Here is a 25151-nt window from a genome sequence, read left to right as displayed (position 1 = left end):
GGGCTAGGGTTAGGGTTATGGCTACAGTTAGGGTTAGGGTTGGGGCTAAGTTACGGTTAGGGTTTAGATTACATTTACAGTTGGGAATAGGGTTGGGATTAGGGTTAGGGGTGTGGTTAGGGTTACTGTTGGGATTGGGGTTAGGGGTGTGTTTGGATTAGGGTTTCAGTTATAATTGTGGGGTTTCCACTGTTTAGGTACATCAGGGGCTCTCCAAACGCGACATGGCATCCGATCTCAATTCCAGCCAATTCTGCGTTGAAAAAGTAAACCAGTGCTTCTTCCCTTCCGAGCTGTCCCATGCGCCCAAACAGGGGTTTACCCCAACATATGCAGTATCAGCGTACTCAGGACAAATAGGACAACAACTTTTGCATCCAATTTCTCCTGTTACCCTTGGGAAAATACAAAACTGGGGGCGAAAAGATAATTTTTGTGGGAAAAAAAGATTTTTTATTTTCACGGCTCTGCGTTATAAACTGTAGTGAAACACTTGGGGGTTCAAAGTTCTCACAACACATCTAGATAAGTTCCTTAGGGGGTCTAATTTCCAAAATGGTGTCACTTGTGGGGGTTTCTACTGCTTAGGTACATTAGGGGCTCTGCAAATGCAATGTGACACCTGCAGACCATTCCATCTAAGTCTGCATTCCAAATGGATCTCCTTCCCTTCCGAGCCCTCCCATGCTCCCAAATGGTGGTTCCCCCCACATATGGGGTATCAGCGCACTCAGGACAAATTGGACAACAAATTTTGGGGTCCAATTTCTCCTGTTACCCTCGGGAAAATACAAAACTGGGGGCTAAAAAATAATTTTTGTGGGAAAAAATTTTTGTTTTATTTTTACGGCTCTGCATAATAAACTTCTGTGAAGCCCTTGATGGGTCAAAGCGCTCACCACACATCTATATAAGTTCCTTAGGGGGTCTACTTTCCAAAATGATGTCAATTGTGGGGGGTTTCTACTGTTTAGGTACATTAGGGGCTCTGCAAACGCAATGTGACACCTGCAGATCATTCCATCTAAGTCTGCATTCCAAATGGCTCTCCTTCCCTTCCGAGCCCTCCCATGCGCCCAAACAGTGGTTGCCCCCACATATGGTGTATCATCGCACTCAGGACAAATTGGGCAACAAATTTTGGGGTCCAATTTCTCCTGTTACCCTCAGGAAAATGCAAAACTGGGGGCTAAAAAAATAATTTTTGTGGGAAAAAATTTTTGTTTTATTTTTACGGCTCTGCATTATAAACTTCTGTGAAGCCCTTGGTGGGTCAAAGCGCTCAAATCACATCTAGATAAGTTCCGTTGGGGGTCTACTTTCCAAAATGGTGTCACTTGTGGGGGGTTTCAATGTTTAGGCACATCAGTGGCTCTCCAAACGCAACATGGCGTCCCATCTCAATTCCTGTCAATTTTGCATTGAAAAGCCAAACGGCGCTCCTTCCCTTCCGAGCTCTCCCATGCGCCCACATAGTGGTTTACTCCCACATATGGGGTATCAGCATACTCAGGACAAATTGTACAAAAACTTTTGGGGTCCAATTTCTTCTCTTACCCTTGGGAAAATAAAAAATTGGGGGCGAAAAGATAATTTTTGTGAAAAAATATGATTTTTTATTTTTACTTTTCTGCATTATAAACTTCTGTGAAGCACTTGGTGGGTCAAAGTGCTCACCACACCTCTAGATAAGTTCCTTAGGGGGTCTACTTTCCAAAATGGTGTCACTTGTGGGGGGTTTCAATGTTTAGGCACATCAGGGGCTCCCCAAACGCAACATGGTGTCCCATCTCGATTCCAGTCAATTTTGCATTGAAAAGTCAAATGGAGCTCCTTCGCTTCCGAGCTCTGTCATGTGCCCAAACAGTGGTTTACCCCCACATATGGGGTATCGGTGTACTCAGGACAAATTGTACAAAAACTTTTGGGGTCCATTTTCTCCTGTTACCCTTGGTAAAATAAAACAAATTGGAGCTGAAGTAAATTTGTTGTGAAAAAAGTTAAATGTTCATTTTTATTTAAACATTCCAAAAATTCCTGTGAAGCACTAGAAGGGTTAATAAACTTCTTGAATATGGTTTTGAGCACCTTGAGGTGTGCAGTTTTTAGAATGGTGTCACACTTGGGTATTTTCTATCATATAGACCCCTCAAAATGACTTCAAATGAGATGTGGTCCCTAAAAAAAAAATGGTGTTGTAAAAACGAGAAATTGCTGGTCAACTTTTAACCCTTCCAAAATTGTGCTGATGTAAAGTAGACATGTGGGAAATGTTACTTATTAAGTATTTTGTGTGACATATCTCTGTGATTTAATTGCATAAAAATTCAAAGTTGGAAAATTGCAAAATTTTCATAATTTTTGCCAAATTTCCATTTTTTTCACAAATAAACGCAGGTACTATCAAAGAAATTTTACCACTATCATGAAGTACAATATGTCCCGAGAAAACAATGTCAGAATCACTGGGATCCGTTGAAGCGTTCCAGAGTTATAACCTCATAAAGGGACAGTGGTCAGAATTGTCAAAATTGGCCCGGTCATTAACGTGCAAACCACCCTTGGGGGTAAAGGGGTTAACTATCCATTTGTTGCCCATTCAAATTTTTTATGCATTTAAGAGCCCTCTGCATCTTTTACACATACTATTTGGTAACCGGTTCATGCAGCATTACATGAGCACCCGAATACTTACATTATGGCTAGTCAGAACAATGAAAGCAATTGTTAGCATGCACCTTTCGTGTCTCTCCTATTTCCTCATAGATTGTAAGCTTGCGAGCAGGGCCCTCATTCCTCTTGGTATCTGTTATTTATGTGATTATTGTTGTTCTGTAATATATTTTACTGTCTGTACAAGTCCCCTCTAAAATGTAAAGTGCTGAGGAATATGTTGGCGCTAAAGGAAAATGTGGTGGTGGCAGCCGAAGCCCAAAATTCCAATGGGTTTTGTTTGAAATGGCATTGTAAAGGGATGGAGAATATGTATTCCACTATCTTGCTAAGTATTTGGCATGAGGGAGAGACCTCCCAAATGTAGGAGTGAGATCTCTCCCAAATGTAAGATACAGGGCCACCTAAAGGCCCTTATGAAACTCAGGTTTCATGGCACCTGCTGGCATTCTGCAAATTGTAAATGAGGGCTGCCGCATAATGACATGGCGGTGTACATGGTGGTTGTGGGCAAAGCCCAAAATTCAAATGGGCATGTTTGTAATGGCATTGTAAAGGGATGGGGAATATGTATTCCACTGTCTTGCTATTTAGCATGAGGGAGGGACATCTCAAATGTAGGAGTGAAAGCTCTCACAAATGTTGAAGAAAAAACTAAAGCCAAAACACTCCATGTGAACATATGCTAAAGGAATGGTACAATTTTTTTTTTTATTTATATACCGTACATGTAAATATGAAGGAAAAGTTTCTTAGCATTTTTCCCTTTAAAATATTTTTTGGGCTTGGTTTAGTGGGTCTTTTTAAAGATCTGTATAAATGGCGCAATACTCTGACAACATTATTCCCAGACATCATAAGTGAGTCAGAAAGGCATGCAGGCATCTTCTCCATGCTGTTCCTATTTAGTTTTGGCTCTTTCCCATCAATTTCAGCTGTTTTCCCATGTCCCCAGTCCTGTTTATTGGGTCCAGAAGAAAAATACTCGGTTTTCTCATTGACTTGCATTGGATTTGTTTTTCGGTAAGAATACAAGGATATTAAAAATTATTCATGCCAATTTTCCCATATCAGAATATTTCATTATTCGATCATCACTAAGGCTGGAGTCACACTCAGCGTAAGACAATACGGTCCGTATATTACGGCCGTAATACGCTGAAAAGTCCCCAAAATAGTGGTCCGTAGCTCCTCCGTAGGCAGGGTGTTTCAGCGTTTTTTGCGCATGGCATCCTCCGTATGTAATCCGTATGGCATCCGTACTGTGTGTTTTTCTCGCAGGCTTGCAAAACCAACATACAGCTATACAAGGGATCCATGTGTTAAAAAAAACCAAAAAAAATATATACTGTCTATATATATATATATATATATATATGTCAGTGAGACACATATATGTTTATACAGTGGGGCAAAAAAGTATTTAGTCAGTCAGCAATAGTGCAAGTTCCACCACTTAAAAAGATGAGAGGCGTCTGTAATTTACATCATAGGTAGACCTCAACTATGGGAGACAAACTGAGAAAAAAAAATCCAGAAAATCACATTGTCTGTTTTCTTAAACATTTTATTTGCATATTATGGTGGAAAATAAGTATTTGGTCAGAAACAAAATTTCATCTCAATACTTTGTAATATATCCTTTGTTGGCAATGACAGAGGTCAAACGTTTTCTGTAAGTCTTCACAAGGTTGCCACACACTGTTGTTGGTATGTTGGCCCATTCCTCCATGCAGATCTCATCTAGAGCAGTGATGTTTTTGGCTTTTCGCTTGGCAACACGGACTTTCATCTCCCTCCAAAGGTTTTCTATAGGGTTGAGATCTGGAGACTGGCTAGGCCACTCCAGGACCTTGAAATGCTTCTTACGAAGCCACTCCTTCGTTGCCCTGGTGGTGTGCTTTGGATCATTGTCATGTTGAAAGACCCAGCCACGTTTCATCTTCAATGCCCTTGCTGATGGAAGGAGGTTTGCACTCAAAATCTCACGATACATGGCCCCATTCATTCTTTCATGTACCCGAATCAGTCGTCCGGGCCCCTTTGCAGAGAAACAGCCCCAAAGCATGATGTTTCCACCACCATGCTTTACAGTAGGTATGGTGTTTGATGGATGCAACTCAGTATTCTTTTTCCTCCAAACACGACAAGTTGTGTTTCTACCAAACAGTTCCAGTTTGGTTTCATCAGACCATAGGACATTCTCCCAAAACTCCTCTGGATCATCCAAATGCTTTCTAGCAAACTTCAGACGGGCCTGGACATGTACTGGCTTAAGCAGTGGGACACGTCTGGCACTGCAGGATCTGAGTCCATGGTGGCGTAGTGTGTTACTTATGGTAGGCCTTGTTACATTGGTCCCAGCTCTCTGCAGTTCATTCACTAGGTCCCCCCGCGTGGTTCTGGGATTTTTGCTCACCGTTCTTGTGATCATTCTGACCCCACGGGGTGGGATTTTGCGTGGAGCCCCAGATCGAGGGAGATTATCAGTGGTCTTGTATGTCTTCCATTTTCTAATTATTGCTCCCACTGTTGATTTCTTCACTCCAAGCTGGTTGGCTATTGCAGATTCAGTCTTCCCAGCCTGGTGCAGGGCTACAATTTTGTTTCTGGTGTCCTTTGACAGCTCTTTGGTCTTCACCATAGTGGAGTTTGGAGTCAGACTGTTTGAGGGTGTGCACAGGTGTCTTTTTATACTGATAACAAGTTTAAACAGGTGCCATTACTACAGGTAATGAGTGGAGGAAAGAGGAGACACTTAAAGAAGAAGTTACAGGTCTGTGAGAGCCAGAAATCTTGATTGTTTGTTTCTGACCAAATACTTATTTTCCACCATAATATGCAAATAAAATGTTAAAAAAACAGACAATATGATTTTCTGGATTTTTTTTTCTCAGTTTGTCTCCCATAGTTGAGGTCTACCTATGATGTAAATTACAGACGCCTCTCATCTTTTTAAGTGGTGGAACTTGCACTATTGCTGACTGACTAAATACTTTTTTGCCCCACTGTATATTATTACTTCATACATCGCTAGATAGCTTTAAAGCCGGTAATTCAATTGCCGGCTTTTGCTATCTCCTTCCTAAAACCCGACATGATATGAGACCTGGTTTACATACAGTAAACCATCTCATATCACCTTTTTTTTGCATATTCCACACTACTAATGTTAGTAGAGTGTATATGAAAAATTTGGCCGTTCTAGCTATTAAATTAAAGGTTAAATGGCGGAAAAAATTGGCGTGAGCTCCCGCGCAATTTTCTCCGCCAGAGTAGTAAAGCCAGTGACTGAGGGCAGATATTAATAGCCTGGAGAGGGTCCACGGTTATTGGCCCCCCCTGGCTAAAAACATCTGCCCCCAGCCACCCCAGAAAAGGCACATCTGGAAGATGCGCCTATTCTGGCACTTGGCCACTCTCTTCCCATTCCCGTGTTGCGGTGGTATATGGGGTAATGAAGGGTTAATGCCACCTTGCTATTGTAAGGTGACATTAAGCCAAATTAATAATGGAGAGGCGTCAATTATGACACCTATCCATTATTAATCCAATAGTAGTAAAGGGTTAAAAAATACACAAACACATTATTAAAAAGTATTTTAATGAAAAAATCACAAAGGTTGTTGTAATATTTTATTCTACGCTCAATCCAATCACTGAAGACCCTCGATCTGTAACAAAAAAAAAAAAAAAACAATATACATACCTTCCGAAGATTTGTAAAGTCCCACGATGTAAATCCATCTGAAGGGATTAAAATATTTTGCAGCAAGGAGCTCTGCTAATGCAGAGCTGCTCCTTGCTGCAAAACCCCGGAGAATGAAGGTAAAGTAGGTCAATGACCTATATTTACCTTCATTTGCGGTGAGGCGCCCTCTGCTGGTTGTTCCTAGATCGTGGGAACTTTCCTAGAAAGCTCCCAGGCTCGAGTTCATAAGAGGCGCCCTCTGCTGGTTGTCCTCATATGAACTCGAGCCTGGGAGCTTTCTAGGAAAGTTCCCACGATCTAGGAACAACCAGCAGAGGGTGCCCTCACCGCAAATGAAGGTAAATGTAGGTCATTGACCTACTTTACCTTAATTCCCCGGGGTTTTGCAGCCAGGAACAACGCTGCATTAGCAGAGTTCGTGGCTGCAAAATATTTTAACCCCTTCAGATGGATTTACATCGTTGGACGTTACAGATCTGCGGAAGGTATGGATATTGTTGGTTTATTATTTTTTTTGTGTTACAGATCAAGGGTCTTCAGTGAGTGGATTGAGCGTAGAATAAAATATTACGACAACCTTTGTTTTTATTTCATTAAAATAATTTTTAATAATGTGGTTGTGTTTTTTTAACCCTTTACTAGTATTGGATTAATAATGGATAGGTGTCATAATTGACGCCTCTCCATTATTAATTTGGCTTAATGTCACCTTACAATAGCAAGGTGGCATTAACCCTTCATTACCCCATATCCCACCGCTACATGGGAATGGGAAGAGAGTGGCCAAGTGCCAGAATAGGTGCATCTTCCAGATGTGCCTTTTCTGGGGTGGCTGAGGGCCAATAACCATGGACCCTCTCCAGGCTATTAATATCTGCGCTCAGTCACTGGCTTTACTACTCTGGCGGAGAAAATTGCGCGGGAGCCCACGCCAATTTTTTCCGCCTTTTAACCCTATAATTTAATAACTAGAACAGCCAAATTTTGCATATACACACTACTAACATAAGTAGTGTGGAATATGCAAAAAAAGGTGATATGAGATGGTTTACTGTATGTAAACCATGTCTCATATCATGTCGGGTTTAGGAAGGAGATAGCAAAAGCCGGCAATTGAATTGCCGGCTTTAAAGCTATCTAGCGCTGTATGAAGTAATAATATATATACATATATGTGTCTCACTGACATATATATATATATATATATATATATATACCTATTCTATGTGTACACATTTATTCTACCTATTCTACTATAAGCTGTCAGTGTGATTTTACTGTACACCGCACTGAATTGCCGGCTTTTCTCTCTAACACCGCTGCGTATTTCTCGCAAGTCACACTGCTGGTCCGTGTGTAATCCGTATTTTTCTGGCTTCCATAGACTTTCATTGGCATTTTTTTTGCGCAATACGGTGACAAACGCAGCATGCTGCGATTTTCTACGGCCGTAGAAAGCCGTATAATACTGATCAGTAAAATACGGCAGATAGGAGCAGGGGCATAGAGAATAATTGGGACGTTTGTTAGGCGTGTTTTATGGATGTATTTTCTGCACTCATACATCCGTAAAACTCGCTAGTGTGACTCCAGCCTAATAATGAGGTTTCATCTGAATCATGCCATTCAAAAATTTTGATGGAAACTCCAATGTAATTGCTCAGCGTAGAGCACAAGATAAAAGTGATCCAAAATGTTATATAAAATTTACGCAATAAAAGTTTCAACTCAATCAACAACAAAAAAGCAAGTCTCTACTCAGATTCAACATCAGTCAATGGAAATATAGGAGGCTTCCACTTTATTGGTAGCACAAAGGCTCTGGAAAAGCGCTGTGACTCCTTGCCCCAAAATCCAGTGTATTCCACTCTCCCAAATCCAAATCCACCCCTGCCTTTTGAGGTCCAGAGTGTGCCTAAACCAAATTTAGCGTCCACATGTTTGGCATTTCTATGAATAAAAATACCCAGAAAAATTAATAAGAACTAGCACTGTCAAAAACAGGCACAAAACATACTCCACAAAGGATATAGACACAAGGGAACAAGGAGTACCAAACCACCCGTAAATAAAATCTAATATTTATTCATAGAAAGTATAAAAGCATATAACATCAACGTACACGATAATATAAAAAAGTATACCATAGACAAAAAAGTTAAAATGTGAAGGACACAGACAGAAATCTACCAAGTTACATAGGGGGCCCTGAGGAAGCCCACGCGAAACGTGCATTGGGGCTGCGCTCAACCACGTACACGGACCTATCTGGGTGAGACACTTTTACTTATATTGGTACATATCACACTGAGTTTTGGATATCTATTTTTGGGCCACAATGGTGGTGATCTAAGTGGCTTTTACCCTAGATCTATCTCTGTAAACCGGTGTTATATGCTGATATATATATAATGCTATATGCCTTTGCTCCTGTTTACACTATGTAACTTGGTTGATTTCTGTCTGTGTCCTTCACATTTTAACTTTTTTGTCTATGGTATACTTTTTTATATTATCGTGTACGTTGATGTTATATGCTTTTATACTTTCTATGAATAAATATTAGATTTTATTTACGGGTGGTTTGGTACTCCTTGTTCTCTTGTGTCTATAATGTTTGGCATTTCTGTAGCAATGAGAGTCCGCTTAATTACGGTACATGTATCCAGAAGCACGATCTGAGCATAGTGTACGGGCAGTTCAATATACTGGGCAATACTATGTACTGGGCACTGCAATGTACAAGCACTACAATCTTAAAGTTATTTGTTTCTGGAAAACTTCCATGGAGTCAAAATCGTCACTACAACTGTAGTAATTTCCAAAATGGGGTCACTGAAGAGATGATTCTGCTCTTCTACATCTTAAAGGCTTTGTATATGGAGACTGCAAACTATTCTACGATAATTTGTTCTCCAAAAGTGAAATAGAGCTCCTTCCCTCCCAAACTTTCGCCATGTGGCTTAGCGGTACTATACAGACACATATGGGGTATTGCCATCTTTACCCATTTTCTCCTGTGAAAAGTTAAAATTTGGGACTTAAAACAAATTTTTTGTGTCAAAAATGTAATTATTTTTTTCTTCACTGCCCAATGGTATACAATTTTGTGACACACTCATGGTGTCAATATGATCACTACACCCTTTTGTCTTGCAGTGGGTCATGGCACCCGCAAACCATAATAGCAAAATCTGCACTATAAGGCCGGCTTCACACTCGCGAGTTTTACAGACGTAAGAGAGGTGCAGAAAATACGGATTGCACACGGTACAATGCATCTCTATGGCCAAGCTTCTACCTGCCGTATTTTACGGATCCGTATTATACGGGCTTCTACGGCCGTAGAAAATCGCAGCATGCTGCGTTTGTCACCGTAGTGCGCAAAAAATTTGCCAATGAAAGTCTATGGGGGCGAGAAATATACGGATTACACACGGACCAACAGTGTGACTTGCGTTAAATACGCCAGACATCTCCAGACATCACCAGGTGCAAGGAATTGAGCCAAGCCCTCAATCATGAAACTCAGACATGCTAATTAGCTCAAAAAGCCACACAGACATCCCGGAAGTCTGGTGCTCGCCTCCACAGAGTTCCAAGCAGCATGGCATCCATCATTAACGTGGATATGCTCCTCATCCTGGTCCAAAAAAGGCCTGAAATATGGGATCAGCGGGATCCCAACTACTCTAACCGGGCCAGGAAAGAGGCAGCTTGGAGGGCCATCTGTGGGCTTCTATTCCCTGATTATGCCCAACGGCCACGTGCGGAGCAGACAAGTCTATGTAAGTACACTCATGTATTCACAAGATTTAACTTTAAAAGATGTTTTCCCTACATGATTACTTGAGCAATCATTTTTATCTTTATATGTCATTTATGGCCTTTTTTGGCATTTTCTAAAGCTGAGTAACAAGCCAATGTGTTTCTGGACATAGTTAATCTGGATCTTGCCCTGCTAAATATTTTATGGGCCTCATACCCCATCCAGAGGGTTTTTGTCCCTTGTCTTATTTTTACATAATTTCGCACATTAGTCTCATTATTGCACAAGTCATTTTCCTTTCCTATCCTATCCTATCTTACCTAATGTATGTTTGCAAGAACAGGGTTCTCTCCCCTCTCTACCAGTCTGTTACTGTTAAGTTATTAACTGTGGGCGATATATAGACCTCTGCATGTAACCCCTTTATCATCTGACTCACCATGGAAATTATTGTGCTCTACCAACTTTAAAAAAATAAAAATAAAAATATGACTGACAACTGGAATAAGCTATGTTCAGAATGATATTGAACATTATTTGTGCCCTTGTAATTGCAGTGGATGATGTTATGACACGATGGCGCAGCATCCGGGACCAATACCGGCGGGAAAGACAGCAGCGGGCTAGGAGTGGGTCAGCAGCCCCACTGAAGAAGAGGAAATACATATATTATGACCGTCTTTCCTTTTTGGATGCCAGTATGGATCTTAGGCTGTAAGTAAAAACCACTCAACACATTTGTAAGGAAAATAAATCATAGTATTTTTTGTGGATTAGGGTTATGACATTGCAAATTCCATGTAAGGATGTGTCAATATAGTGCAAACAATAATGTAAACAAGCATAAGTTAAAAAAGTGTCCTGGAGGAGAGAGGACCCTGGCCGCCAAGCATCCCAAGCTTCAACAAGGGATGGGTGAGAATGTAGTATGCGAGTTTAGAGATGTTCATGCAGTGTTTTGTTGGATGGGTTGTTACTGCATGTTATCTGATTGTTTGAAGAGGTGGTTCTTCCTGGTTTTGGTCTAGCTTGAAATGGTATGCCACATTATGATGTGTTGTGATAGTCTTTGGTACATTTGTGGGGCTAAACAAGACAAATCTTGTATATTCTTGTGTGAATATGAGATAAGAGGGGAGTAGAGAAGGAGATGTTGTGCTGATCTGAGGTTGTGTTTTTTTTGGGGTAATATTGCACACAGATGTGTAATTAAACAATGTCAAAAAAATAATTACCTTTTATTGTTTTATTAACAGAACACAGTCAAACCTCACTGAGAGGGAAACCGGATCAGAATCTGACCCTATCATAGATCCTGTAAGTGTGGAGGAAGAGGTTGCAGGACCCTCTTTGGCTTCATCAGCATCCATCCTTGAGGACCCATCAGCATCATCATCACTGCAGGCAGCAGCAAGTGAGGAAGATGCTGCACCACCACCCTCAGCAGCACATGAATCTGAAAGGCTTGTGGAACATGGCCACAGCAGCAGCCCTACAGGCCCACTGGTGTCATCCCCACAGGCAGCTGGGCCTTTACGGGGATCCCGGCGAAGGAGAGAGCTTGAAGCTAGAAGAAGTGATGTTGATGCTGGGGTCCTCAATTATTTGGCCAGGGCAGCCACGGATGATTGTGAGGAGGCCTTTGCCCGCAGCCTTGCCCGTTACCTTAGACCCCTTCCCTGTGAGGTGAGGCTACGTGTGAGAGGGTGTATGCAAATCCTGATTGATTTAAGCACCCCTCCAAATAACCCCTATGAGGTTTTTGAATATCTGGAGCGAAGGCAGCTTGGCCAAACCAACCTCTTGCGCCTTCAATTCCCTCAACAGGAGCCAAATCAATCAGGATTTGCTGCACCTACTCCACGTATGCCTCCACTTCAACCCCTCCCATCCCAAAATCTACAAAGGCCATCGGACTACCAAATGGCAGGCTACAACCCCCAATCCCAATATGGCCACTTCTCCAGACCCAGTGATGTTGACTGGTCCCAACCTGGGTTTGGACAACATGGCCATTTTGGGTTGAGGTATGATGCAAGGCAATCTGTACCTCAGCATGATGCACAGAGCCAAATGGCTTATGGTCAACACACATCTGGCCAATATGGACCAGGCCAGTATTCTGGCCCACAAGCCACAGCATCCTCACAGGATGAACTGCCATCGGCCCAACAAAGGCCCCCTGACCAGGACCCAGAGCTGGCAACATCTCCCCCACCAACTTACAGGGATCTGTAATATGTTGTTTGTCTGTTTTTTTTAGTTTTGGTTTTGGTAGCTGGCTACCATGTTAATTTTGTGTTTGCAAACCATTTCCACTTTGTTGTGAATCCTTGTTATAAAGCAACCCATAAAAAAGGGTTATACAAACCATATGGCTAAAATATGGTGTTAAAAAGCAAAAAAAGGGTTGCAACGTTAGTAAAAAGTTCTCAAAAAAGCCAATTGATGTTTGTAGACTAATCATTTTTGCATCACACACATATTCAGAAAAAAGAAACATATGGTCATTAAGGAAAAAAAAAAATACAGTACGGTTTCAGTGGATGAAAATAGTATATTTCAAAAACATATCTTAAAAAAAATGAAATCACAACTGAGAAACAGCATAATCTTGCCAGGGAGTAGAACCCTGAGGAGAAACAAAATAATTGGTCAATACTTCCCTAACTTTGATGCCAGAAACGGGACGGCGCGGAGGAGGTCCATGTGGTCTTGGACTAATGACACTACGCAACATGTGTTCATCATTACCATCTGCGAAGCAATCATGTATGCGGGTATAGTTGTGCAAAATTACTGATGCTTTGATTACTTCATTGACTGTAGCCTCACTGAGCTGCATGGCAGTCTGTAGGACACGCCATTTGGCCAACAGAATACCAAAGGCGCACTCAACCAGTCTGCGCGCCCTAGAAAGGCGCAAATTAAATATCCTACGACGGTGGTCCAGGTTGCGCCGGGGATAAGGCCTCATGACGTGTCTGGTGAGTTGGAAGGCCTCATCTCCAACCAAAAAAAAAGGCAGTGCTTCTGCAGTGGAGCCTGGGAGTTGTTGTGGTGGTGGGAGGTCTAACTGGTTGTCACGTAGCCGCCGACCCATTATAGACGAATTGAAGACCCTAGAGTCTCCAGTTCGGCCATAGGCCCCAATGTCTACAATTATAAACCTGTAGTTACTGTCAACTACAGCTAACAGAACTACAGAGAAAAACTGCTTATAGTTGTAGAATTGGGAGCCAGAGTTCGGCGGCTTACGTACCCTAATATGTTTCCCATCCACCGCTCCAATGCAGTTTGGGAAGTCACAATTGACCTGGAACCCACGGGCTATTTTGAGCCAATCAGCATGTTTTGGCTCAGGCATCACAAGGTCCTTAAGTCTATCCCATATTTGGCGACAGGTTAACCGCACAATGCCAGAAATGGTGGAGCGGCCAATCAAAAATTCAAGGTGGAGACCCGCAAAGGACAATCCAGTGGACAGAAATCTGTAAAGGTACCGTCACACTAGACGATATCGCTAGCGATCCATGACGTTGCAGCGTCCTGGCTAGCGATATCGTCCAGTGTGACAGGCAGCAGCGATCAGGCCCCTGCTGTGCTGTCGCTGGTCGGGGAAGAAAGTCCAGAACTTTGTTTCGTTGCTGGACTCCCCGCAGACATCGCTGAATCGGTGTGTGTGACACCGATTCAGCGATGTCTTCGCTGGTAACCAGGGTAAACATCGGGTTACTAAGCGCAGGGCCGCGCTTATTAACCCGATGTTTACCCTGGTTACCATCGTTAAAGTAAAAAAAACAATCGCTACATACTTACCTACCGCTGTCTGTCCCCGGCGCGCTGCTTCTCTGCTCTGGCTGTGAGCACAGCGGCCGGAAAGCAGAGCGGTGACGTCACCGCTCTGCTTTCCGGCTGCCCGGCGCTCACAGCCAGAGCAGAGAAGCACAGCGCCGGGGACAGACAGCGGTAGGTAAGTATGTAGCGTTTGTTTTTTTTACTTTAACGATGGTAACCAGGGTAAACATCGGGTTACTAAGCGCGGCCCTGCGCTTAGTTACCCGATGTTTACCCTGGTTACCGGGGACCACGGGATCGTTGGTCGCTGGAGAGCTGTCTGTGTGACAGCTCTCCAGCGACCAAACAGCGACGCTGCAGCGATCCGGATCGTTGTCGGTATCGCTGCAGCGTCGCTTAGTGTGACGGTACCTTTAGTGAAAAAGATAACACTTATCAGGACTGTTTCAAGAGTGAACACAAAACATGAATAAGCACAATCAAATTTGCATTTGTCTGATACTAGATTAACACTGGAAAGGGAAAAATGTCCTTAAGGGGCTTAAATATAACAGTTACGTCACTTTGTCACATCTGCTTTGGCCATAATGTACAGATATTACGGGGAAAAAAAAAATTATTAAAAAAAGGTCATCAACATACAGTATGTGAGGATGTAGAATACATACCGTAACGTGAGGAGAAGACGCTCCTCAGCAGAGATGGCTTTGCGCAGCCTTGTGTCCTGAAATGTTATTCCTGGGCGTAATATCTCCAACAATCTGTCAAATGTTTGTATTGTCATGCGACAGTAGAGATAAAACTTTTCAGGATGTTCCCGCAGAGCTGTATATAGCCGATGAAAATGGCCTTTAGTGAGGCGTTTAGTCAGAAGAGGATGCACCCACATTCTTCTGCTCCTCCTTCGCAGATCCACAATCACAGGGTATGGGTGCCCAAACCGACGAGACAATAGCCAGTTGAACAAAACCCGCTGCGTTGGGGTGAACTGCAGGTGGTCAGACATGGTACAAATGTTACCACAACACTCCAACAGTTGACAAACCACAAAATGACCATATGGGAGTGAGCCACCTGTTGTAGAGGCCTTAAATAGGGTTGATGATGGTAATTTAAATCAATTTCAGCCGCCAAAACCGTTAAATGTCCATTTTGTCAGGTTGCGTGAAAAATACGCATTACTGTGGGCATACGGATTACATACGCAACATTACATGCGCAAAATACGCGAATACACCTTGCCTACGGAGTTCTTACGGATCACCGTATTTCTATTTTTGAGGCGTATTACGGCCGTAAAAAACGGACCGTATTTTCATACGCTGAGTGTGAAGCCGGCCTAAAATTGCTCTCCTTTCCATCTGAGCCGTCCACTGTGCCTTAATAATATTTCACGATTACATGTATTGTATTGACACACTCAGGAAAAATTGCACAAACAAACTGTATGGTTTATTTCTTCTTATTAGCCTTTATAAAAATTCAAAACTTTAGGCTAAAACAACATTTTAGTGTTAAAAAAGTAAGTATTCTTTCATCACAGCCCAATGGTATAAAATTCTGTGAGGCACACGTAGTGTCAACATCCTCACTGCTCCCCTATATAAATTTATTGAGGGGTGTAGTTTGTAAAATGGGGTCACTTATGGGTGTTCAAGCTGTTCTGGCATCTCAGAGGTTTTGCTATTGTGACATGGCACCCTTGAAGCAAAATCTAAACTTCAATATAGCGCTTCTGAACTTCACACTGTGTCCAAAAAGTAGTTTTTCATCACATATGGGTTAAGGGTTTTCCTGTTACCCTTGTAAAAATGCAAAATTTGGGGATAAAGCAACATTTTTGTGGGAAAAAGTTAAATTTTTATTTTTTCCTTCCATATTGGTTTTATTACTCTGAAGCACCTGAAGGGTTAATAAACTTATGAAATGTGGTTTTGAGCACTTTCAGGGTGTTAGGGCTAGTGGAACACACCAAATAATATAAAGGAAGATATAAGGTGCGTTCGCAGCCCGCGGTCCACCTTGCAGAGATATTACCTGCTGCTCGGTAATGGTGGACAGTATATGGCGGTGTAAAGAGAATACACACGGGTTAACGCCACCCGGTATGTAGACGGTTCCTGTTGTGTCACAGACCCGCTATACTGCTGAATGAACGCTAATGTTCGGTCACAGACCTTTGCTCCAAGGACCCGGGGTTAGAGTCCCTCTAGACACACTAGCATTCGGCGCCGCACCTGCGGTGCCAGGGAAAAACTATAATAATAGATTTAGCGCTGCACAGGCGGACGCCACTAACCACCCTAACTAGGGACTGGAAAGCACACTAGTTGCGCACGGCGCCCCACTGGTGAACGCTGCTGAATAGATGCTAAAGAATCGTGCCTCGTGCTGGATGCCACTAAACTGGCGCTAGTCAGCTCCAAACACCCAACCACATACAACAACGCAAGGGAAGGGGTTCAATTAGGAGCTTTCACCAGATAACATACACCAAACCACACACACACAATTTCTGTTTTATTCTAGCGTATGGCCGAGCAACCATGGGAGCCTTTTATAGATGTTGCCTTCTGGGACCTTCCTAGTGGTCTAATCGGAGCCGCTACAGGACCTAAGCATGTGACCTCCGACTTCCAATGAGAGGTCGTCCCACGGGCATGCTCAGTAGAGGAAAAACAGGACTTATTCCCTGGAGTGTCTGCTCACCGCTGATCAATGCTGGTTATAAAGGCTGAAGCTGGGGCAGCAGCTGTAACCAGACACACAATATCAGCTTGAGCCAGAATGGAACACCGAAGAGGACATGGTTTGAGGTTCCCCCTGTGCAGTGGTGGGAACTTACCACCTAAAGGGGTGCAGTTTTTAAAATGTTGCAACTTTTTTGGTATTTTCAGCCTTATTGGTCCCTCAAAGTCACTTCTAATGTGATGTTGTCCCTATTAAAATTGGTTTTGTAAATTTTGCTGGAAAAATGTCGAATTCATGAAAAATGTTTATGCTTCTAACTTCCTAACAAAATAAAATATTTCTCAAAAATGATGATGTTAAATGTATATGTGTTAATTGATATAATTATCTGATTCAATGGCATAAAAATTAAAAGTTTTAAAATTGTGTAATTTTCCATTTTATTTGATACCAATATTTTCACAAATAAGTGCAAAAAAAATCAATCTAAATTTACCACCTTTACCATTGGGATCTGTTGAAGCATTCCAGAGTTTTTACCACATAAAGCAACAGTGGTCAGAATTGTAAAATTTGGCCTGGACAGGAAGGTGAAAACAGGCTCGGGATGAAGTGGTTAAATGATAATTCACTTCTTTCTGTGCTTTTAGAATTTTATGAACCAGTGGTAAAAGCTCAGCCATTTGTGCTTTAGTTTTGTCCTAATGGCTCGCTCACAGTAGCGTATACATCAGACGTCTACTATACAAATTTTTATCCGATAACACATATGCATGATTTTTTTCACTCAGAGTCTGTCATGTTGCAATTTCACTCTGAAATCATATGCCACTGACCCATTCAATTCTATGGGTGTGTGGGAAACATTGGACTGCACTCGGATGACATCTGAGTGCAGTCTGATTTCCATGGAGTCACCGAATGGAGAAGATGGGGACATTTTTTTCCCCATTTTATCCTCATAGTGTGCGCTCTCTCATTCTAGAAAATTGGATCACACTATGCTGACACTTGTATTAAAATCTGACCAGAGGTTGATCAGATGAGAGAATCTTTGGCCGTTTGACTAGACCATAAATCCCAGTTTCTTATCAAGAAGTTGCTGTTGTCTACCACATTCCAGAGGCAATAGAACTACATCCACAGTTGTGGTCATTGCATCTATTGGCTGCAGGCCAGACTGGGACTTAAATTCAGCACAGGCATTTTTAAGAACACAGGCCCACTTCTTGCAACTTCTGTAATCTTGCTCTCTAGATAGTCTAAGTACAGGACAGCAGCATACAACAGAGATGACGCCCGACGAGCCTCACTTTAAAGGGAAGTTGCCACCAGTTTTCTTGTATTTTGTTTTTTTGTGAAATAAAGCTTAAAATAGTAATTAAAATGTATCAATGCAATGTTTGCACTATTTGCAAACATTTCTATATGAAAAATATTATATGTTTTTCTACAAATATACATATTTACCACTAGGGGGAGCATTTTCCGTTTTAGACCTCAAGCAGCTATAGTGAGATTTAGCAGCTCTGCCCCAGGTGATGTCAGCAGTTACTGCCCCAACAGTAAGGCCGGCGTCACACTCAGCGTATGAAAATACGGTCCGTATATTACGGCCGTAATACACTAAAAAGTCCCGAAAATAGTGGTCCGTAGCTCCTCCATAGGCGGGGTGTGTCACCGTTTTTTGCGCATGGCATCCTCCGTATGTAATCCGTATGGCATCCGTACTGCGTGTTTTTATCGCAGGCTTGCAAAACCAACATACGGCTATACAAGGGATCCATGTGTAAAAAAAAAAAAAAACATATATACTGTCTATATATATATATATATATGTCAGAAGACACATATATATATATATATAGTCTTACTTCATACAGCCGCGATATAGCAGAAAGCTGGTAATTCAATTACCGGCTTTTTCTTTCTCCTTCCTAAACCCGACATGATATGAGACATGGTTTACATACAGTAAACCATCTCATATCACCATTTTTTTTGCATAATCCACACTACTAATGTTAGTAGTGTGTATCTGCAGAATTTGGCCGTTCTAGCTATTAAATAAAAGGGTTAAATGGCGGAAAAAATTGGCGTGGGCTCCCGCGCAATTTTCTCCGCCAGAGTAGTAAAGCCAGTGACTGAGGGCAGATATTAATAGCCTGGAGAGGGTCCATGGTTATTGGCCCCCCCCTGGCTAAAAACACCTGCCCCCAGCCACCCCAGAAAAGGCACATCTGGAAGATGCGCCTATTCTGGCACTTGGCCACTCTCTTCCCATTCCCGTGTAGCGGTGGGATATGGGGTAATGAAGGGTTAATGCCACCTTGCTATTGTAAGGTGACATTAAGCCAAATTAATAATGGAGAGGCGTCAATTATGACACCTATCCATTATTAATCCAATTGAATGAAAGGGTTAAAAAAAACACACACATTATTAAAAATTATTTTAATGACATAAAAACAAAGGTTGTTGTAATATTTTATTTAACGCCCATCTGTAAAGTCCAACGATGTAAATCCTTCTGAAGGGGTTAAAACATTTTGCAGCCAGGAATTCTGCTAATGCAATGCTACTCCTCACTGCAAAACCCCAGGGAATGAAGGTAAAGTAGGTCAATGATCTATATTTACCTGCATTTGCGGTGAGGCGCCCTCTGCTGGCTGTTCCTAGATCGTGGGAACTTTCATTGAAAGCTCCCAGGCTTACCCCATATCCCACCGCTACACGGGAATGGGAAGAGAGTGGCCAAGTGCCAGAATAGGCGCATCTTCCAGATGTGCCTTTTCTGGGGTGGCTGGGGGCAGGTGTTTTTAGCCAGGGGGGGGGCCAATAACCATGGACCCTCTCCAGGCTATTAATATCTGCCCTCAGTCACTGGCTTTACTACTCTGGCGGAGAAAATTGTGCGGGAGCCCACGCCAATTTTTTCCGCCAATTAACCCTTTAATTTAGTAGATAGAACGGCCAAATTTTGCAGATACACACTACTGACATTAGTAGTGTGGAATCTGCAAAAAAAATGGAGAGAAGACATGGTTTACTGTATGTAAACCATGTCTCAATCATGTCGGGTTTAGGAAGGAGAAAGAAAAAGCCGGTAATTGAATTACCGCCTTTCAAGCTGTATAGCGCTGGAATAAATATTAATATATATACATATATGTGTCTCACTGACATATATATATATATATATATATATATACCTATTCTATGTGTACACATTTATTCTACCTATTGGACTGGAAGCTGTCAGTGTGATTTTACTGTACACTTCACTGAATTACCGGCTTTTCTCTCTAACACCGCTGCGTATTTCTCGCAAGTCACACTGCTGGTCCGTGTGTAATCCGTATTTTTCACGCTTCCATAGACTTTCATTGGCGTATTTCTTGCGCAGTACGGTGACAAACGCAGCATGCTGCGATTTTCTACGGCCGTAGAAAGCCGTATAATACGGATCAGTTTAATACGGCAGATAGGAGCAGGGGCATAGAGAATAATTGTGCCGTATTTTTTGCGAGTTTTACGGACGTAGTTTCTGCGCTCTTACGTCCGTAAAACTCGCAAGTGTGATGCCGGCCTAAGAATGAAGAGCAGCATCACAGGGCAGCACCATTTTGTGTGTGACTGCCCTGTGACCTGCTATCACCAGCAGTTACTGCATCAGAAGCACAGCAGAACACAGTGGACTCAGCAGCATTTTTTGTGAATAACATTCCCCCACCTTAATCCCTGTCCTGTCAGCTGCCCTGCTCTCTCTCTCCAGGTGTCACCTTCCTCTCTGCAGGCTGTGAGTGCAGCTTACCGGAGATCACAGGGACTGTGTGTGAGGGGGGAGGGGGAGACACAGCAGGAGAAGCACACAGAGCAGGGTGTGAGGAGCAGAGGTTGTGTGCCTGCCTGGAGTACAGAGGAGCAGTGAGGGCTTCTTCTGTCCTGCGATAGAGAGCACAGAGCTATAATAAAATGGCAGCTAGTCACACATGCAGCAGTGAGTTGTGCAGCCCACAGAGGCGTGCCCAGCTCACTGCTAATGCTGCTGCAATGTTACAGATAGGGTCAGCGCCGGTCTATTATCTCCTATGTCCATGGGGTACCGTAATCTGACACTGATAGTGCCCTGCTACTGCTGCAAAACCAAGATGTCAGCCCCCAGTGCATTCTTTAAACTCATATAACACATGAAATCTGTTTCACATGCATTTCAAACTTGCTTATAGCAGCATATTATGCTACATTACAGTTATTTATTAATGACCTACAAACGCGGTACCTTCCCTTTAAATACAGCGGGAGGGCAAATAAAATGTTTAGTATGGGGGTAAACAGGGGATCAGGAGTCAATATACATGTCAGTGTAATGCAGCACAGAGGTGATAAATGTGGCAGAATTTGTTGAAAGACAAACACTGGAGATAAGTTCCCTATAAAAATAGACTTGTCTCCACAAAACTGCAACACAGGGCAGTAAAATGCAAGTTGCAGAAATAAAGGGTGGGCACCTGGGGGGGTCGTGATTCTGCAGCATTACAGAACATTCACACATATACAGTGCATGTGTGTATATATATTGCCCAGTCACGTAGTATATTGCCCAGTCACGTAGTATATTGCACAGCGATGTAGTATACAGCACAGAGCCACATAGTATACAGCACAGACACGTAGTATACTGCCCAGTCATGTAGTATATTGGCCAGTCACGCAGTATATTGCCCAGTCACGTAGTATATTGCCCAGCCACGTAGTATATTGCTCAGTCACGTAGTATATTGCCCAGCCACGTAGTATATTGCACAGCGATGTAGTATACAGCACAGAGCCACATAGTATACAGCACAGACACGTAGTATACTGCCCAGTCACGTAGTATATTGGCCAGTCACGCAGTATATTGCCCAGTCACGTAGTATACTGCCAAGTCACGTAGTATATTGGCCAGTCACGCAGTATATTGCCCAGTCACGTAGTATATGCCCAGCCACGTAGTATATTGCCCAGCCACATAGTATATTGCCCAGTCACGTATGTAACAGGTTAAAAAAGACTTAAAATAAAAAATAAACATATACTCACCTTCCGAGGGCCCCTTGTAGTCCTGGCGGCTGTGTGCGGTGCACGAGGCAGTTTCCGGTCCCAGGGTTGGTATGAGCGCAGGACCTGTGATGATGTCGCGGTCACATGACCGTGACATCATGGCAGGTCCTTTTCGCATAGCATCCTTGGCACCAGAACCTGCCGCTTGCACTGCTGAGGACAGGGCGTGACGTCGGAGGGTGAGAATAACGTTTTTTTAAATTATTATTATTTTTAACATTAGATATTTTTACTATTGATGCTGCATATGCAGCATCAATAGTAAAAAGTTGGTCACATAGGGTTAATAGCTGCATTAATGGAGTGCGTTACACCGCAGTCCATTAATGCTGGCATTAACACTGTGTGAGGGCTGACTGGAAGGGAGTATGGAGTGGGCACTGGCTGCGGGAGGAAAGAGCGGCCATTTTGCCGGCGGACTGTGCCCGCCGCTGATTGGTCGTGGCAATGGTCGTGGGCATTTTGCCACGACCAATCAGTGACTTGGATTTCCTTGACAGACAGAGGCCGCGACCAATGAATATCCATGACAGACAGACAGACAGAAGGACAGACAGAAAGACGGAAGTGACCCTTAGACAATTATATAGTAGATATATAGATATATACATACAGTGCATATATATACATTTACAGATAGTACATATTGTAAGGATTTCACTCACTCAGCTGCGACGGCTGACACTCAGGAGACGTGTTCCTTTAAAGTTCACTGGGTTTATTGCTTCATAACCATAAATCATAACCACCCTGGGCAACCCAAGACTGTATAGGCCTCGGGAGGGAATGGACAAACCGATCCATCATCACCCGTTCTACCATCTGTGCAGGCGCAGAGGATTCTGGCTGCAGCCATTTCTGGACCAGGTGCAACAGATCAAACATTTGGGAACGAGGTGGTTTGTCCCGGTGATAGCCCCAGGAGTGAACTCGCTGTGCCCTGACAGTCAGTGTCACCCCCAAACGTGCGAGAATCTCGGCTTTCAATTTGTGATACTCTTTGGCATCCTGCAAGGTCAAATCATAGTACGCCTTCTGGGGTTCTCCCGTCAGGTATGGCGCAAGTACCTCTGCCCACTGCTCTGGCGGAAGTTTTTCCCTCTCAGCGACCCTCTCAAACACCGTCAGGAAGGCCTCAACATCATCCCCGGGAGTCATTTTCTGCAACGCGCGTCTTACCGTTTTCCGGACGTGGGTGTCATCAGCCAAACCTGGGGTTGGGGCGCTCGCCTTGCCCTGGATGGCGGTTGCCAGAAGCTGCATCTGCTGCTGATGCTCCTGCTGGCTCTGCTGCATCTGCTGCCGTTGCTCCTGCTGGCTCTGCTGCATCTGCTGCTGGCTCTGTTGAAACTGCTGCCGTTGCTCCTGCTGGCTTTGTTGCATCTGCTGCCGTTGCTCCTGCTGGCTCTGTTGTATCTGCTGCATCAACAGCCTGTTGGTCTCTTGCTGCCTTTTCTCCTGCTGTGACTGCATCTGGACCAATTGTTTCAGCAGGTCCTCCATTTTCTCCGGCAATGCTTGCTGGCTTGCAACAGCCTTGACCCAGGACATTCAAAATAAACTCACGTCTCCGCTGGGAACGCTGCCCGCATTCTCCACCAATTGTAAGGATTTCACTCACTCAGCTGCGACGGCTGACACTCAGGAGACGTGTTCCTTTAAAGTTCACTGGGTTTATTGCTTCATAAACCATGTTGCAAACAACAGAAAACAAATAGCCTTTGGTTCAGGTAAAGAAAAACAAGTGTCCAGTTCATCCGGCTCAGTCCTGAAGCCGTAACACACTCAGGAGGGTTTCACCTCCACACATATCTGCTGTGTAAAGGATTAGCCAGTCTTATAAAGAGCTAACCCCACCCAGTAACCCATCACATGATTAGCCATGTGGTCTGACATTACCACAGGTCCTGAAACACATATACAAGATTATGTGCAAGAAAGGAATACTCCGGGCTACATTACAGCAACCAGGCACTTATGTGGCACATACCTCCCATCGACTACAAACCCTTTAGCCATGCTACATACCTCCCCCCTCTGCCTAAAGCCGTGGGGCTTGGCACTTTCCCCCACTAAACAAGGGATTCTCGATAGGGCATCCGCATTACCGTGCAGCTTTCCGGCCCTATGTTCCACATGGAAACTGAAGTCCTGCAGGGCTAAGAACCAACGGGTGACTCTAGCATTTCTTCCTTTCGTTTCTCTCATCCACCTAAGCGGGGCATGGTCAGATACCAGTCTAAATTTACGTCCCAGCAGATAGTACCGCAATGTGTCCACTGCCCATTTTATGGCCAAGCACTCCTTCTCAACGACTGAGTAGTTCTTTTCAGATGAGGACAGCTTCCTACTCAGATAGAGAACAGGATGCTCCTCCCCATGTAGTTCTTGGGAAAGGACTGCTCCCACCCCAACATCTGAGGCATCTGTCTGAAGAATAAACTCTTTCTTGAAGTTTGGGGCCATCAGAACGGGTTGCTTACATAAAGCCTCTTTCATTTCTTGGAAGGCTGAATCTGTTTCTTCGGACCACTTAACCATTACTGATTTTGTCCCTTTTAGCAGGTCAGTCAGAGGCGCCGCCATTGTGGCGAAGTTTGGGATGAACCTCCTGTAATATCCCATGATTCCCAGGAAGGCTTTAACTTGCTTCTTGGAAACTGGTTTTGGCCATGTTTGAATTGCCTCCACTTTACTGATTTGGGGTTTTATTTCTCCATGACCCACTATGTATCCAAGGTACTTAGCTTCTTCTTTACCCAATGCACACTTCTTCGGGTTTATTGTAAATCCGGCCTCTCTTATAGCATCAAACACCGCTTGGACTTTCTCCAGATGACTCTCCCAGTCCGGGCTAAAGATGACGATATCATCTAGGTACGCAGCAGCGTATGCCTTGTGGGGTGCAAGGACTCTATCCATAGCCCTTTGGAAGGTGGCCGGAGCTCCCTGTAGGCCAAATGGCATCCGGACATACTGGAAGCATCCATCTGGTGTAGAAAACGCCGTCTTCTCCTTGGCTTCCTGTGCCATGGGGATCTGCCAATACCCCTTCGTCAAATCCAAGGGGGTTATGTACCTGGCGGGCCCAAGCCTTTCGATGAGCTCATCAACTCGGGGCATGGGATATGCGTCGAACTTGGAGACCTCATTCAACTTCCTATAGTCGTTACAAAATCTCCACTCCCCATCAGGTTTTGGGACCAGGACAATTGGGCTCGACCAACCGCTCTTGGATTCCTCAATGACTCTAAGCTTCAACATACGCTCCACTTCCTTGGAGATTATTTCTCGACGGGCCTCAGGAATTCTATAGGGCTTCACGTTCACGCGCACATGGGGCTCTGTCAGGACCTCATGCTCTATGACCTTCGTGTACCCAGGCAACTCGGAAAACAGGTC

The 25151-nt window shown here is 43.5% G+C and overlaps 1 protein-coding gene across 2 annotated transcripts in view; it reads left to right on the top strand.

Annotated features, from left to right (window-relative positions):
* LOC138638115 (probable cation-transporting ATPase 13A5) overlaps positions 1 to 25151 on the top strand; it is a 371860-nt gene that overhangs the window by 270643 nt on the left and 76066 nt on the right. Inside the window, exons 19-20 of one of the 2 annotated variants that reach the window (XM_069727137.1) lie at positions 10712 to 10868; positions 11411 to 12590. The exons of the other annotated variant lie outside the window; for it this stretch is intronic. Of the exons in view, the coding sequence (XP_069583238.1) occupies positions 10712 to 10868; positions 11411 to 12392 (1139 nt within the window). The 3' untranslated portion in view covers positions 12393 to 12590. Of the gene's footprint in view, positions 1 to 10711; positions 10869 to 11410; positions 12591 to 25151 lie in introns of those variants that run through there. 2 annotated transcript variants of the gene reach the window in all.

Source organism: Ranitomeya imitator, chromosome 5 (assembly GCF_032444005.1).
Source record: "Ranitomeya imitator isolate aRanImi1 chromosome 5, aRanImi1.pri, whole genome shotgun sequence".
Classification (NCBI taxonomy): Eukaryota; Metazoa; Chordata; class Amphibia; order Anura; family Dendrobatidae; genus Ranitomeya; species Ranitomeya imitator.
This window is presented reverse-complemented; position numbering and strand designations above follow the sequence as displayed.